General features: G+C 44.2%; 1 protein-coding gene across 3 annotated transcripts in view; it reads right to left on the reverse strand.

Moving 5' to 3' along the window:
* Positions 1–2,791: 2,791 nt before the first annotated feature.
* Positions 2,792–12,436, reverse strand: part of ITSN1 (intersectin 1) — a 138,639-nt gene continuing 128,994 nt past the window's right edge. For 2 of the 3 annotated variants that reach the window (XM_082304320.1, XM_082304319.1), the window contains 6 exons: positions 11,757–11,969; positions 11,107–11,228; positions 8,827–8,909; positions 8,649–8,732; positions 8,055–8,228; positions 2,792–7,112 (listed from right to left, as the gene is read on the reverse strand). In XM_082304320.1, the coding sequence (XP_082160446.1) occupies positions 6,964–7,112; positions 8,055–8,228; positions 8,649–8,732; positions 8,827–8,909; positions 11,107–11,228; positions 11,757–11,969 (825 nt within the window). In that variant the 3' untranslated portion in view covers positions 2,792–6,963. Of the gene's footprint in view, positions 7,113–8,054; positions 8,229–8,648; positions 8,733–8,826; positions 8,910–9,817; positions 10,227–11,106; positions 11,229–11,756; positions 11,970–12,436 lie in introns of those variants that run through there. The other variant, XM_082304321.1, reaches the window with a different exon arrangement.

A 12,436-nucleotide genomic window follows, 5' to 3' on the forward strand; every position in this document is an offset into this window, starting at 1 on the left:
CTGCATCCCAGCCTTCCCCTTCCCCTGCACTCACCGCGGTGGGCAGGAGCTGCTGCCTGGGGGTCTCGGACGAAGCACCAGCTCCCTTCACTTGCACGACACGTTAAGATCCCAGAACCAAGCGCTAAATCCTGGGTTAGCGACACTTTTCCTGCTTTGCAAGCAGCACAAGGAATTCACCTATGGTCGCAACAGAGCCTTGGACAACTCTATCAAGCGACTAGGTTAGTTTAACGTATTCTTACTGCAGTTCTTTATTCTTTTAAATTAGGTCCTAAATATATCCTCCTATGTACAGAAAAATAATTTCCCAAGGACGGTCCTTATTTTAAAATATTTAAATGAACAAACCAAACTGGGTGCTTATAAACACTTTTCTATTAGATTTACTCAGTATTTGACAATGACAACGTAGCTGTGTTTTTATATTATATATACAAATAATCGCATATATATATTTATAAAAGCATGTATTTAACTATAGATACATTGATATGCATGTAGGACAGGAGTGTTTGGGCTAAACGAATGCCAGGATACGTGTGGAATGTACATACAGAGCAAACCCCTCAAAGCTCAGGTGATTTAACCCGATTCCCAGCTTTTCTGTGTTCCAAGGGTTTTGACTCCTAGATTTGAACAAACTGAACGATCACAGTGGCAAACGGAGCGGTATGAAAGTAGACACCGCTGTTGCAGTAAAAGCCTGGACTTGTCACATCTTAGTTTTGAAAATGTATTTAATAGTATTACAAAAACTGCATTATGCACAATGTTTCCCCCCCTACCCTACTCGCATGTAACAAAAAGTGATTTCATTATTTATTTTTAAAGGGTAAAAAAATTTTAAAATGAATATTTAAAAAGTTCCCTCATAAAAACTCATGTTGAGAAAATATATAATAATTAAGTGCATCTAGAAAAAGGTTCTGTAATTTATCAGTCATTTGGCTTAGTGTCAGCTCAGCGACACGCTCTGTCTTTCAAGGCGCCCAAGCCAACTCACCGGCTGCGGGCAGCCTCTCAGGGCTTTACAGACTGGCTTTCTACCAGCACTAAACTTGGTAAGGTTCTTGGTATTTCTGAGCCCAGGTCAGCCTAATGTTTTTTTAATTTACAGTGCTTCCAAATCTGTTGCAATCTGTAAGTATATGAATTACGATTTGCATGGTGAATACAATTCTGTTGAGTTTAGTGGATAAACCAACTTTTGGGAAGATAAGGAAGAAAACTGATCCAGCTGCAAAGACTATAAACTACTTCTGTATTTTAGCTTTACTTTTTTCTGATGCTCTATTGCAATCTTTCAGTCCTTACAGAGCTTGAACCAAGTTCACAATGTAGGCTGTACATTAGCGAAGCCTTTTGAATTCCTCCACGCATGCCCAGCAAAGCACGTGGACACCTGGCTGGCTTTACGTACGCCTTTTTGCCCTGAATTGGGGCGTGAATTAAAGTTAAGCATCTGCTGAAGTAAGCGCGTGGTTCGCCGGGGGCTGGAGGGCTGCGGCGGCGATGGCAGCCGCCGGATCAGCTGTGAGGGAGCAGCCTGGAAAGGAGCCCCTAAACCAGCACTGTTTCACAGAGCTGAGCATCGGCGGGGGGGTTAAAGGGAAGGAAAGAGCCGTGCTTTCCAAAGGACTTAATTAATTACAGGACAGAAGCACCAGTTTACCCACAAGACGTACACAGAAGAAAAACCATAACGGAGCAAGGCAGCGAGATGTGTTTTCCAGTCAGCTGCTGTGTTTGTTTGTGCACCGCAGCCGGTTTTTGGCTTGGAGGGAGCCAACGGCCTCAGTGGCGGGGGAACATCGCAGCCGGGAGGGGACGTGGGGGATCTCAAACATGAGCCTCAACCCTAACGGCAATGAGCTGGAGGCCATGGGTTTGCAGCGTGGGCAGCAGGAGCTCCCAGCCTGGCACTGCGGGGAAGGACGGCACGGACGCGTGCTCAGGTGGCAGGCTGGACCTCTGAAGGGGGAGAGCTGAACCTGCCCCGGACATAATGGCTTCCAGCTACATCTGAGCAAGCACAGAGGAAAACGAGCTCAGGTGGTTTCCCTGGGAGGCACCTCTGAAGGGCCGACTCCTGTCCACAGGGAGAAAACGCTCTCGAGGCAGGTCAACAAGACCAGGCTGATTCTTACTGCAATCAGAGCAATGATGGAGAGGTCCTAAATGGGGAGGGACACGGGTGAAAGGACAGACATCCACCCTGCCGATGTATAATGGCATTGCTGGCAAATACCTCATACAGCGACAGCCTGGGGAAACAAGTCCTTCGAGAGACAGAAAACTGGCACGTCGATGCTGGTGCAGCCGATTCCCCGTATGGAAAGGGCACGTACCCGTCTACCTCCTGGATGGTCGTGAGAGCTGCCTGGATGGCACCAGGAAAGCAAGGAGCCTGGCAGCAATGTTTGTAAGCCCATGAAGCACTTGTGAAAGCATCTTGAAACAGCACAGTGCCTACGCACCTCAGAGGTGCATCTGTCTCAGAAGGTAATTCCTGGAAAGGCGAGTTTGAGGGCTGGTAAACACTGAAAAGCTCCGCTTCTATAAAAAAGTGCATGCAAACTCCTGCATAAATACAAAGCTGCACTAAAGCCAGTGTGGTTCTCCCAGGCTGAGGACAAACACATGGTTTGTTATTATTCACTGTTGTTGTTGTTATTACTATGGATGCTTGGGGTCCTGGATAATTGAAGTTCTGCTGTGAGACTGTGGATCTGATTTTAAACTACCTCCCCCCCCCAAAAAAAAAAAAAAGAAAAGAAAAGAAAAAAGATTGCTTTCCTTTCTCTGAGGTATCCTGTCCTGTCTGCAGCCACAACAACGTTGATGTTCTGCCCATCCCCAGGTACCACCATCTTTCAAAAGTCGCGTTAATAATGTTACAGGTGGTGGTGTTCCCTTCCAGTTTCTGACCCATTAACTCCGTTCTACTACAAGACTTAAAGCCAAGAAAGCATTAGGAAGAAATACCACTCTCTTTGTTAAAATGAATGTACCTAAGGGAAGAACACAATTCCCAGAATTACAGCTTGGAAACAAAGCCACCAGTGCAACTCTTTCCCTTGCATGTTTTCTCACAGCTGCAGATTTTGCTCACTCTTCTCTAGGGTTTTTTCTCGCCGTTCATCCAAAGCAAGACCACTGTTTCTATGAAGGCAGTGAATGCATTAACAAGTCACAGTATTATTTTCAGAAAGGCTCGATTGCCAGCCAAGGAGCTTGATGCTGACAAATTACTTCTAAGCAAATGGTCTTCTCCAGTAAAGTAGAGCCTGCTAAAAGATAGAAATGAAACCTCATCTTGAGAGCCAGTCCCAGTGGCCCGTGTACCAGTTCAATCTCACCAGTGCCTCATTTTAAGGACGAGTAGCGGGGAGACCTGGTACTCAGCCTCTCTACAAGGATGAATTTTACCAAAGCAAATGCAGACAGCCAGTCCCAGAACTCCACCAGATACAGGTTTACAACCTCTGGGGTTTAATGGGGATGCTTATCTGCACGAATCTGCTCTTTCAACCCCAAACCTGATCAAGTATTATCTGGGCTTCGATTTCGTTGTGATTGTTTTGCATAACATTACGAAAAGTTTATACACATCCTGATGGGGCTGGAAAGGGACCTGTGAGCTAAGGTGTGCTATTTTACAAAGATCTTCAGAGATCAATAACCAGCATCTGAAAAACAGGGTCTACATAAATACAGGTACTGAATACGGGTAGCACGGACTAGCAGAGTTTGGGCTGACAGCCAGCACGTGGCTCTCGTAAGAGGATGGCTCGACCTTCATACGTTGTGGTAATGCCAGCTGACTTTCTAAATACACGAAAAGATACCTAACTTCCCAGGTATTGCTGCGTGCCTCTCTCCTCCCCAAACTCTTCCCAACACAGGTGGTATTTAAACAAGCCTATGAGTGCTTGCGGTTTTCTCTATGAAAGCACGAGGAGGAATACAGCCAATGAGTCTCTCTTTTCAGTAAAAGGCCTGAGCTTTTCCAGCACAAAGTCCTGGGTGAGCAGGAGGTCTAGGCAGCTACGGTGGGTAGAAAAGCAGAAACCTGTGGCCTGTGCAGCCGCGGAGTTAATGCAAAGCGATGCGCAAGAATGCAGCATTCCTGAACGGGGAAAACCAGGCAGGAGTCAATGGGTTTCTAAGGACCTTTGGCTAACCCTGGTGAAGAGCAGTTCTGTCTGGGAAGCCAACGGTGCCAACATGCTACAGAGCACCGAGGGCGAGCAAGCGAGAAAACAGCAACATCCCGATGCGCAGTCGGCCGGCTCTAAGGGTATATGTTCTGTCCTGGATGCACAGCGATTAGGACAAGCTTCCTGCTCAGGATTAGACCGATTATGAGGGATTCATTAGATACCTGCGAGCCAAACCCCAGCCTTTCATCATCATCATGTTTGCCTAACTCCTATTGACATTAACGGGAGTTAAGCATCGCTGTGCATCGAGGGTAAGTGGGAAATCACAAGTGATGGTGGTGGGGAAGGTGCTCAGAAGTTCTCTCACAGTTCCCCAAAACGGTGCCATCGTAGGTGCCCGTGACAAGGCTTGCAATCCGAGGGGAGCCCCTGCAGCTACGGGTGCCCCGCTTCCAACACCCGGTGAGTCTCAGAGGAAGGTGCAGTTCCTTGAGGCTCCCTTCGAAAACCTGGCCAGGATTCCTGCATTACACCCACGGTCTTTTTTGTCCTGTTTGTCCATTTAGTTGTTACTGTAATCCATGCTGGTGAAATGATACCATAAAAAAAGTGATGCTACTTTTTAAACACTGAAATGAATGTTCACCGTATTTACAGCTACTGAGTAAAATTAGGACAGCGATAAAAGGTTAGACAATGACATTTAATGTTACTCCATTAATAGATTTTATCACTTTTTTTATCCTACCACAACAATGTGTATTTTCATATACATTATATTTAATAAAATGTATTGATATGGAATTAGGAAAGCATGGGTTTAGTACTATTTACATATTTTAATTGAAACAATTTTCTTAACAACATTGAAAAATAGAAACTTAAAGTTCTCTTAATCGTGTTTTCAGCCAGTGGTAAACAAATGCATGCCTAGGAAGTTACACTCCCTCTAAAACGTGGTCAGTTGAAAGTTTCTAACTAAAGTGTGTATCTCTGTTTGGTTTCAAAAAATACATAAGTATGTCTGTAATTTCTGATACAAAATTCTACACTATCTTCAATAAATAAATAATAAAGCGATTCTGAAAAGTATGAAATGTAAACTTTGTTGTCCCTCCAACATACAGTTGTTTTTTTTTTTTTCCCATTGCTTGAAACATTACAGTGGTCTTGTAGGAAATTATAATACACAGACACTTCCCAGCACAGTTTACACTTATTACCATACTGTATCTACCTATCTGTTATGAATATATCCTAATTTCCTAATGGAAATCAATAAGACTTGTAGTGCTAGAGAACACCGCCTATACAGGAAAGGTGGAAACCAGTACTGAAAGGACATGCAAGGAACACCAAAACCTAACAACAGGCTCCACAAGAACGTTCACATGCTAATGAAACAGGCTGACACCTCCCATTCGGAAATAAAGTCCTTACAAAAATACCAGTGTATGCATGATAGGTCATGAACAAAATGAATCCAAGCAGAACAAAGAGGAATTTTACTCTTAGGGGTCTGTTGTCTCTTGGGCCCAGACTCAGCAAAGCACTTACGTGTGTGCTGAAGGGAAACAAGACGTAAGTGCACGCTTAGAGCCGGGTGCTTTGCCAAACAGGGAAAAGTTTGCTGGATGCGGGCCTACACGTGTGTATTCGCAGAGTTAAATGGATGTATAAGCCCTGGCATTCCCCCAGATGACAAGGCTTTTACTTTGGGGTTACCCGCTCTGCACCATCACAAGCACTCTGTTTCTGCTCACGCCCAGCATCGCTGCCACCAAACCTGTGATCACCCCGGCCTGCCGCAAACTCCTTCGCGAGCTACAGTATGCTGCTGCCCTGAATTCAGTAACACGATGTCGAACACAGTTAGGCACGGTACAGTTTCATAACTGGTCACCACTGATTGCTTTGCAAACTGGACTCTGCGGGGTAGAAATTAGCTTCCTGAGCTACAGCCATGATGTCTTTTTTTTCCCCGCTGCAGGTGACATCATCCATCCGCGGTCACCCAGTTGAGCAGCAGTAGTGAAGCAGTATCGGAGTGGTACAGCACGACATTCAGCGGGGCTCTACGTTTAATCCTTCGCTTACTGTTTGAACATTTACAGTCCTATAGAAAACAGCAACTTCCGAAGGTACCGAGTGGGTGGACTCTTCTGGAGTGCAATTCGTCTCTGCGCAGAAGGCCTGTACATAATTTATTTTCGGGGGCAACGTGAGTCATGAAGTGGTATGTTAATAGAATCTTCTCTGTTTATAGATATAGACTATTTATTTATTTTCTAAGTCTTTTCAGTACCACTATGAAGATCTTCAGAGATCTTCTTACTGCATAACTGCTCCTTCCATTCACATTACATTTACACGCCGCTTTGCTGAGCAATAGGCACAGAATTCCTTAAGGGGGAAAACCCTGCAGAAAGCCTCCAAAACATACCAACATTGCCTTCTTCATGTAAATTAAAGAGTAGGGTAACTGGAGCAAGCACAGCAACCTATGTCGTTTGCCAGCCTTTCAGACTGGAGCGCAACAAACAACTAGATTATTTCATAAACCCAGGAAACTAACCTCAAGTTCCACACAGAGAAATTGAGGGAGATCTCCTCACTACATTGGGATTCATTTTTCAGTGAGAATTATCAAGGCACAAAGATGCTCCTGTTTGCTTTGATAACCCTCTTACGTGTGAAAGGCAAGCAGTAGTTTCATACCGTACCAATAAGGATTTTGCTTCTGCAGACACCTATTGCAGTGAACTCAGACTGAAATAAAACATTGGTCCCTTTCCTTCTAAGGCTCATCGAACAATTGCAGGTCTAGTCGGACGACTATCTCTCCTGTTGGGACTTCATGCAGAAGGAGACACTTTGTAACTGGTCCCTTTGAACCCTGATCCTTCTTAATGTCTGCCACACGGATCTCTGTTCTGCCCAAAAAGTCTGAAATGCAAAAAGACAGCATGCTCAGAAATGACACAACTATTTTACGTTGCAATAAAATGCTAATTTGCAGAAGGAACTAAGCTTCCATCTACACACAACAAAAGGAGAAAACAAGTCTTCGGTCCAACTGTATTTTTGCAGTTGAAGAAGGCCAAAGGCTGCCAATCTGCATAGAAGAGGATTTTAGCTAGATCATATTAGACAGCAGCAGCATTAAAAGTAAATTGTCCCATAAGCAGAAAAATCCACTATGTAATTCACAGCTGCCTTGCTTCAGTAGCTTATTTATCTTATGATATGTTAGAAAAAAGGCCAAAGGCCGCTGCACTGAGTGTGAAGCCCTCTGGAGATGATAGAGCCAAGCAGTGCATCACACTCGTGACGAGGTCAATGGGCCAACTGGTGCTGGCCACATGAATGACAGTCCTATCCAAATACTTCCTGAGAGATGACAACTCCAAAATACACTCTTCGATGCTCCAGATGTTTATCCCAGGTTATGAAATAAGAATGGGTTAGGAATCCTGGGTTCATTTCTGCCACTGTTATTGAATATTACAGGAACTTGAAGACATTTCTCTTCCTCCTGCATTAATCTACCCATTTGCAAACAGCATCCAGAGTTTTTTAAAGACTTAGCAGAATTGCAAACCACACTTTAGTTGTTGTCAAGTTGCACAAGAAAGGAAACCCCCCAAAAAAACAGAGAGCGCTTGATTCTTTTTGCACCGATATTAGCATGACTCCACTGGGGAGCAAGGGTGAGTGGGCTCCCAATAGGCAAAGGGGTTCAGTATTGGGGTTGGAACTAGATGATCTTTAAAGGTCCCTTCCAACCCAAACCATTCTCTGATTCTATGATTCACCTCAGCAGGCATGCACCTCTTCCAAACGGGAGATTTGGATATACCCTCGGAAGGGCGGCAGCCCCCTACGTACCGTCTGGGGAGAACTGGTCCCTCTCGAACACCGTAATGCAGAGCACATCCTGCTCGAGGTCTTTGATAAAGAACTGGCAGTTGGAGTTCCACTTTGGGTTGAGGGTGTCCTGTATCGTCTTGGTAATGTGACACTGAGAGCCCATCGTCACCTCGCAGTACGGGTTACTCTTTCCTGGGAAGATGGAAACAAACAGAACAGAGTAATCGTGTTTTTAGGTGTGTGATCTTCCTCCTAAATATCCTTTTAGTCCTACAGCCAACGGACAGGGAAAAGACTGTGGCCTCACTGTCGTTATAATGAACAGGGACACAGTTCTGCAAGGCACCGAGCACCTTCCACTCTTCGTTTCAGGATTTTGTGGCTTATGATCTCTTATGATATGGCTTATGTGGTGGAAATTAAGTTCGTCTGAAACAAATGCTTAATCCAGGACAACTGCATGACTACTACTGAACTGCACAAAATCACTTCTGCCTATTTTAAATTCATTAAAACTGCTTCATTAAACACAACCATGTTTCGGACAAAACCTCCTTCAAAGTTAGTGTGTCTACTTCATGGAGCATATAATGAAAAACCCAAGGCACTTACCATGGGACCTGCAAGGTTTTAGTTCAATGCCTTCAACAATATTCACCATCAACCTCCCAATGCCTGTTGCTCTTTGTGAGCGAACTGTGGTGAAACAGGAGAGAGAAAAGTCATTAATGTATTTTCCTGCCCATGGACTTCTCCACAAAAGATGAGACCTCCGCATCCCATGCTGTACCTAAGTAGGCCTTTTCCCTCTTCTTCTTTTCAGTCTCTATGTAAAGTTCTGAAGCAGCTTTGATCTTCTGAACCCAGGCAGTCCTTCAGAAGGAAAGGAAAAAAAGTTGCCAATTACCATTTCCATTTTTCCTCCCTGGAGCACAGCATACAAAAGTAAAGCTGTCCCTCCTTCCCAACCAAGGCTCTGGCCCCATCACAGGCTCTGCTACGCTGAAGCTGTCTGCCTGAAAGAGATCTTACTGGAATTTAGAGCACCTGCAGACATTTTACCATCCCAAGCTAGCAGATCCCACCACACAAAGAAAGCTCAAGAGAATCACAAGCAGGAGGGACTTGATGAGAAATCAAAAGGTATAGATTACAGGTTTGCTTTCACCAAGCCTTTTGATTTATCGTAATAAACTAACTTCTTGTAGCCAGTGAGAAACAAGACAGCTATGTTGCAGAGGTGGCCACTTTTCTTGACCCCTGAGGTTTCATACCAAAATCCTTCTGAGCCTCAGGGCACATGAAGCATAACTCAGAGAGTACACAGATGATGAATGATCATGGTTCCCTATGGGCCCTTCTGGGAAATCATTTCATACTTAAGAGACTGAGTGGAAAGACTGACAGAGAAAAAGCATGGAAGAAGGGGTACCAAGGCACCTCAAGGGTTTAGAAGAATCGCTGTGACATACAAGGGAGCCTGAGACCTGAGCCAAGGCAACATGAGAGAATCTAGAAGTTGTGGATCCATTTCCGCTCCCAAAATGAAGAGCTGCTGCTCTACAAGGCATTGCAGGTACTTACACTGCCCTGGATTTGCATCTGAACACTCACTTGTATTCTGCACAGAGAGCTGTTCAAGAAAACAAAACACTTAAGGACAATTCTGTCTTCCAGCTCAGCCCTATATGGTAAACGGCAGCTTCAGAAGTATACCAAGCCTTTGATCATAAAGGTCTTTTAAGATTAAATGGGCAAATTAATCACTCATTGATGCTGTTTTATTTCTGTTGTTCTTAGTTAAAAGCAAGTGAATGATGAAAACCTGGAGGTATCTCACCTAAAATGCTGCATTTATTTAGTAAGCAATTCTGGCATAAAAGAAAGTCAAAGGCTATATCCCATATAAGTAAAGGCATTTGACTAGAGCGCCCAAATTCGGATAGCAGTTCCCGTGGGCCCTCTCTGTAGTGAATGGAGAGAGGCAGGCACCTCCAGAGGGCGGTCGGTGTGTGAAGATCTGGCTCCTTCCACTGACGGTTCGGCGTAGCGTGCCTAAGCATCCCGATGAAGTTCCTCGAGCTAGGTAGGATGAATGCGGTGCAGAGTTTGGATGTTTCTGACTACGGCTGTGAGTGCTCTGACGCAGAAGAGATGATTACTGCTATAGTCTGATTTGCGCAACAGACCCTAAGTTGAAAAGGCTGTGTCAATTTTCATCACCACGGGTCTAACCACGATGCTCATTCATTCTGTGGCATAGAGGGACAGACAGCATCCCAAAGGACAAATGGGATCCATAAAAGTATGCTCTTTTGCAAGAAAAACTATGTGTATAAATAACAATGAATAACACTGTCAGGCAGGCAGGGAGCAAAGATGTTTTATACATTTTTATGCATCAGAATTTTTAGGGGCCATACATTTGCAAGCTGGCATAACACAATGTCTATACTATGGGGGAGGGGTTTGCTGCACTTTCAGCTTTCATTTTTTAACAAAAGTTATCCTTCAAGACCTTACATCTGTGTAGAGAAACCTTTTCAGCATAAGTCAGTGTAATCCTGTCGTAAGCCTGCCAGAGATAAAAATCACCAGCTGAGGTTTTGAGGTTGCTGTTCCTTTGGTGGTTTCAGTCTGAACCGAACCAGATTAAAACTAACTGGGTTTAGCTTGGTAGGTTTGTACTTCAAGTTCTAATTCTGACCTGTTCCTCAATCTCATTCAACATACAGCTGTACAAATGCTTGCACTGGCACAAACAAACAGATGTTAACAGAAGAAGACAGGACTACATCTTTTGGCTACCTTAGGCTAACATAAAATATTGTGAAATGTGGCCTATGTATCAGCCCTCCTAGCCATTTCACTGTTGGTCTTATTGAAATTCAGGAAACATTATTGTTCCTCCCTCCTTTCCACATATTGAGTATCACTGTACTCTCAAGCAGAAGGAATTCTCCAGTCTTATAAGATAAACTGCTTGGAGACTGCTATGCACGTGTACATCATATACATTTGCACCAGACTTTTCAAATTCAGTACTAACGTGGCCTCTGCAGGTACTTACCTTTCATTAATGCTTTCAGCCCGGAGTGTATAGACTCTATCAATGTGGGAGATATGGAAGATGGGCTCATCTCCAGAAGGGTCTGTGGGTAATTTTACTAGTACCTCATTTAGAAAAATGGGCTGTAAAACATTAGGCAAAGCTAGAGTTCTACCGCACAATATCCGAACAGACGCATTCAACACAGAGCAACTTACAACAGATTTATCTTGTGCCTGCACTATCTTTCCCCTTCTGCCTGCCTCCCATCTTTCTTCAGATATGTAATTTTTTACAATTTTCTTATTATCAAAGCTACAGGTGCCTCCAGAACACTTCTCCTGAAGTAAGCAAGCAGCCTCATGAAGCATAGCAATCTCTCCTTTCCCACGAAGAGCAGCAAGCACCACTCTCCCCGTCACTCCCCGATACATGTGACCTCTTGTTGAAGAGGTTGTTTTAGCAAAACTTCAAAAGCATCTTTTCTTATCTCACTAAAGCAAACAACCAGCTTTCTCACCATCAGTCCCTGGAATCCCCAGCACATGCCAAAGCTTTCAAACCTCTTCTATATAAAGGCTATCGCCCACACATTCAGTATGGGAGCTGCTGCCTGCTATATGCACGTTAGCGTATAAACATCTTAGTCGCCATTTAAGAGTGGTACTTACAGTTTTGTACATTTTGTATTGCAGATTAGACTTGGGGCTGAAGACCTTGTCTGTGCCAGAAGAGCCAAGAGGTTTTATGATCTGAGTCAGGAGGAGGAAATCGTTGAACAGAAAGCCATACAGTTCCTTGTTACTCTTGGCTTTATAGAGTTTCCCACTGTGCAGAAACTTGCGTGGTCCCAAGCAGTTTGTAACAGAATTAAATACGAGTTGCTGCGAAAAGTAGAAGAAGAACAACAACGCACTGTATAAAGTAAAACAATCGAGGTTCCCCTGAAAGAGATCAAATATAGTTTTGAGTCCTGAGATTGGTTTTAATTTGTGTCACAGGGATGATGAGCAATGTCTCTGTCTTGCGCATGATAAGCAGTGCAAGTCAATAGAAATGCTACGTGAAAATTAACTTTAAGGCAGCCCATCAGTTGCATGGGGCACAGCTTGGACAGTCAGATAAAAGCCAAAAGCATTTGTGCCTCCTTTCGAGTTTCTCTGCCACGCACATGCACCTCTGTGAGTGGAACTGAGCTGACGACGACTTGTCCTGGATTACCAGAAGTTATGCAAATGGCCTCTCCAAACGCTGAGCTTTCTTAACAAGGCCTGGATTTCCGAATTGTGTTTCAATTTCAGCCATTAAAACATATCAAAGGAATTCCAGATAGCTTGCCCTGTGTACCCAC

Source organism: Platalea leucorodia, assembly GCF_965183815.1.
Source record: "Platalea leucorodia genome assembly, chromosome: 2".
Classification (NCBI taxonomy): domain Eukaryota; kingdom Metazoa; phylum Chordata; class Aves; order Pelecaniformes; family Threskiornithidae; genus Platalea; species Platalea leucorodia.